Raw genomic sequence first — 5,000 nt, forward strand, 5'->3', positions numbered from 1 at the left:
CGCGAGCCGCGAAAAGGTGCACCAAGCCGGGGAACGGATGAAGCAATCCGGCGAGCGGCTCAAGGAGAATATCGCCAAGAAAGCGCCCAACAAGGAGACGTTCCGTATTAAGCTGAAGAAGGAGAGAGCGGTCGCGGAGGGCCAAGAAGGAGCAGAGGCGGAAACCGAGGAGGCGGCAGTGGGTCACGGAGAGGCCGAGGTAGAGGTGGAGGAGAAGGGCGTGGCTTATACTGAAGTAGCCATGGAAACCAAGAGGGAGGGGCCAGTGGAAGAGGCAGGAGCGACCAGGATAGGAGAAGAGGATCTCAAGAAGTAGATGAATGAGATGACGTCATATTATATTATATTATATTATTATTATTAACCCTGCGTTCCAAATCACATACTTTACTTTTTACTACACTACATACTACAAATACAGAAGAGTTTAAGTACCATGGGAAAGGGGAAAAAATCAGATAAGGATGTTTTTTTTTCATTATGTCAAGATTAACGACGAATACTCCAAATTGCTATTGGAGTTAGAGGGGCATCTGGGTATTTTTGGCATACTTGAATGTATTTGGACATCCTAAGCCTTTTTTCTGGCATACTAGATAGTAGTATGGGAGTATGGGGATTGGAACGCAGGGTATAATACACACAGCGCTGACACCATCAGAGGAAGCAGGACATTGGAAGAAAAGGCCCAAGGTGTGTGCCATGGATTTTAGAGGGAAGGTCTGTGATTGGTTGATATCGGAGATGGACATTTTTATTGATAACAGAAGAAGAAGAAGTTCGACCACGGGCACCAGACACTCATCAGGATATGAACTAATTGTTTATTAATTAAAATCTATTTCAGGATCAAATTACTCCATCAAATGTGATCTGTTGACAGTTCTAAACAATTATAGTATTTAAACAACTCAACGTCAATGTGAGAATCTTTATTTCTAAAAGAGTGTTGTGCTGTTGAGATTGGTAACCAGTTTAAAGACCTACTTCAGCGGTGGAAATATGAAGGTGTATTGAACTCTGAGATCCTATGTAGTATAAATGTGCAGCAATTTTAGAAATCAGTTCATCCTAGCCTGAGAAAAGGCAGAAAGAGTGCTTTATGGTCTCACTGCTGTCTAACCCTACATTTTGCATTTTACACATGAGACAATGTAGGGTTAAGATTAACAGGACAGCTGGGCCAAGGGAAGACTGAGGGAGGAAAAACCTCATTCATTATATTATAATAGCGATTTTACAATGATAGAACTCCGGTTCCGTATGGGTGAAGTATTCTTTTATTAAGGGTGCGGGAGTTTTGTCTTGATTCTTGAAGGCAAGGAACTAGTTGATAAAGGATGAAAAATGAATGTTGATTTGATTGAACTGTTACCTGGATGTACATATCATTTTGTACAGACTTTACGACTTAAAGTAGGAAAGTGAAATTCGGTCCGTGAAGGCCTCAGCTGGACTCTGAGAAGCCTTGTGAGTTAAACGTTTGTGTTAATTCTAGTGCCCCCCTTTGGACAAAAGCGGTAGTGTTTTTACTACGCCAGCTGTTGTTCCTGGGTGAGCGTATACCCATGACAAAGGCATTAAGAAAAACTATATAAAAATAGCATTCTTTTGCACTGATGGTCTCGTTAGCTCTTACATGTCATTCATGATCATCAGAGGAAAAATGAGACTCTTTCAGAAATATTTAAAAGTTCCTCGTAGCACCTTTAACAACCTAAAATGGGGTTGAACAGCAGACTGGTTTCTGTTTGCAAAACAGTCGGAAGGAGATTAAAGTTATATTGAGACTTTAAAGTGCTTAGAAGCAGCTTCAGCAAGCGCTTGGATCACGTAAAATTGGCTGCAGCAAACATTCAGTTTGCGTTAATTCTAGCGCCCCCCTTTGGACAAAAGCGGTAGTGTTTTTACCACGCCAGCTGTTGTCCCTGGGTGAGCGTATACCCATGACAAAGGCATTAAGAAAAACTATATAAAAACAGCATTCTTTGCACTGATGGTCTCGTTTGCTGTTACATGTCATTTATGATCATCAGAGGAAAAAATTAGACTGTTTCAGAAATATTTAAAAGTTCCTCGTAGCTACTTCAACATCAGCCTACAATCCGGTACACACACACATTTGGAATCAGTGTATAATCTTCACATGCATTTAAATAAAGATATATGGGTTTGACAAACAACATTATTTTGATAGGAAAATCTTTGCTTATTGCAGCTTTGAGTGTGATTGAGTGGCACATAGGTAATGACGAAACAAATAGAAACTTTGCATGACCTTTATAGCAACGCAATCCCGTAGAATAGACCCATAGTTTAGAATTGAGGCTGTAATTTGCTCTTTGAAAAGTGAACGTGTTGATGTTTTGTTGAACTGAATGCAGTTGGAAATGTGGTGTTTGTGGCTTCGAAGCTTTAGCTGCGCTGATAACACAACTTATAAATGTTTTTTCTTCTGATTTTGCTGCTTGATAATCATAATTTTTATCTGAAATTCAGTCAGCAATTTTTTATTTTTGTCTCCCAGAATGATTAGGGAGGTCACAGCTTTCTTTAGGTTGATAGGATATACGTAGCGTTTTCTTTGCTGCTTCTGTCTTAGCTTGTAGCTCATATATTGCTGTCATTATCTACACTACCGTATTGTGAGGTTTTTTTTTGTTGTAATTTCTACAATCATCTCACTCCAGTTTTAATTCTTTACAATAAAACCGATCAGCAGAATGTAAACCTGTGTTGTTTCTTTGGCCTCCACTGTATCAGCGACACTACACAGTAAATTCCCCAGTGTTAAATATGCAGTGTCAAACTCCATTAACTCTATCTGAGTTAATATAACAACAGCTGGAGTAGAATGCCTCCTAGTGTTGGTGTCAATTTTGGTAGTTAAAAGACGGGGTGTAGAAAGTACTCTATAAGGCTTTAAATAACACTATACAGTGTACTTTTAACTCTATTTTGAGTTAATTTAACTCTAAAATTGTAACACTTTGAAGAGAGTTAATTTAACTCCAATTCTGAGTGGGACCAAATACACTCGGAAATGGTGTTACATTTAACTCTTTTAGTGTTATTTTAACACTTCAAAATTTACTGTGTAGGCTTTAATCAGTAGTTTTGTTTTTGTATCAATAAAGTTATCTTGAAACCAATGTTCTGTATACACACACATGAATTATTTATTGATTTATTGTTATGAAGATTAAAACGGTTAAAGGTGCTTCAAGGAACTTCTTAATATAATGTTTCCTCTGATGACAATAGATGACATGTAACAGCAATGTACGCTCACCCAGGAACAACAGCTGGCGTAGTCAAAACACTACCGCCTTTGTCCTAAGGGGGGGCGCTAGAATTAACACAAATTGAAAGTTCCTTGGAGCACCTTTAAACAAACAATAACCATCTTATTTCAGAAGATTGTGTGTGTGTGTGTGTGTGTGTGTGTGTGTGTGTGTGTGTGTGTGTGTGTGTGTGTGTGTGTGTGTGTGTGTGTGTGTGTGTGTGTGTGTGTGTGTGTCAAAAGAACAAGAAGAAACAAGACAAATCAGAGGCCACTACTGCAGTCTTGAACTATCTGCTTTTTCTAGCTGTGCATGATGACTAACAAACCTTCCTCCTTCTTCCTCTCTTTTGCTTTTCCTCTCCCATGTCCCTCACGCTCTGCCGTAGCTCTGTCTGCAGCTCAAATTAGATCACTGACGTCGGCCTGAAGCAAACCTCACATCACTCATCTGAGTCAGCAGAGTATAAGACTCTATCAGGGCCTGTAATGAAATGCCAGTCATCCTGCTGCACTCCGGAAGGAATTTACAGTTCATTTCATTCTGCCTGTGTGCTGTACATTTGATGTCAATGTTTGCAGAGAAACTTATAACAGCGGGGGTGCTCCGGTGGCGTAGTGGATAGATCGCGTACCATATTGGCTCCGGCCTTCGTTGCAGTGGTCGCGGGTTCGAAATCCGACCCGTGGACCTTTACTGCAGGTCATCCCCCCTCTCTCTCTCTCTGTCTCCCCATTTCAACTCTGTACTGTCTAATAAAGCTTGAAAATGCCAAAAAAATAAAAAGTGTAGTCAGCGATCACTGACTCCACCTTTAATATGACTATGGACTTGGAGCTGCAGTGCCTCTCAGCTGCTCGGTCTAATTTCAGCACTGTCGCTTTAAATAACTCTTTGACAAACTGAGAAAGATGACACCCATACCGTCATAGGCACCTGTGCTCCACTGTTACTGGGTTGTCAGGGCAACTGTGAACATCACAAGCAACTTTAAGTTATTACATAGGTTGCGTTCCGAATCGCATACTCTTTCTTTTTTCTATTCTACATACTACATCCGACGATAAAAAGAATCTAGTTAGGATGCAGTAGGCATACTATTGGGACATACTTTTCTCTCTTATTTCATCATAATATTGCGCCTTGATCTTGCCTCTTGCTTTTATATCCGTCGCATCCCCGTTTGTTTTCATATGGAGGCTTCGTCGATGTTACGTCACTTCACGTGCGCACTGGATTGTGGGTCAGAATCGCCCAAATAGGATGCACTTTTCAACACTAACAATCTTGGCCGCATGAAGTAGGACATCCGGGTACTTCTAACCATCCTAAATCTGGCCACAAGAATTGGGACATCCTAAATCTTTTTTCTACCATACTAAATAGTAGAAAGTATGCGATTCGGAATGCAACCTTAGCTATAACTTAACCCTCCTACACAGGTGTTTTTAATTATATTTTTAGTAACTACTACATATTTATGCATTGCCTACTACACTTCTTTTTTATGACTAAAAGAAAACTAGTTCTACAGTTTTGTGAACCTTATGGTAAAGTGTTACCCTGTGTTGTTGTGAAAGCATGTCTCCTGCTGCTGATGCCATTAAACATCATTCTGATTTATCTCAACGCTTATGAGAGAGGGAGAGAGAGAGGGGGGGAGAGACTGAGAGAGAGAGAGAGAGGGAGGGGGAGGAGAGAGAGAGAGAGAGAGGG

The 5,000-nt window shown here is 40.4% G+C and overlaps 1 protein-coding gene across 1 annotated transcript in view; it reads left to right on the forward strand.

Moving 5' to 3' along the window:
- cavin4a (caveolae associated protein 4a) overlaps positions 1-1,498 on the forward strand; it is a 14,332-nt gene extending 12,834 nt beyond the window's left edge. The window contains exon 2 of the mRNA XM_080034521.1: positions 1-1,498. This exon is cut by the window's left edge and continues 287 nt beyond it. Coding sequence (XP_079890647.1) covers positions 1-316 — 316 coding nt within the window. The 3' untranslated portion in view covers positions 317-1,498.
- The last annotated feature ends 3,502 nt before the right edge of the window (positions 1,499-5,000 follow it).

Source organism: Ammodytes marinus, assembly GCF_949987685.1.
Source record: "Ammodytes marinus genome assembly, chromosome: 9".
Lineage (NCBI taxonomy): Eukaryota > Metazoa > Chordata > Actinopteri > Uranoscopiformes > Ammodytidae > Ammodytes > Ammodytes marinus.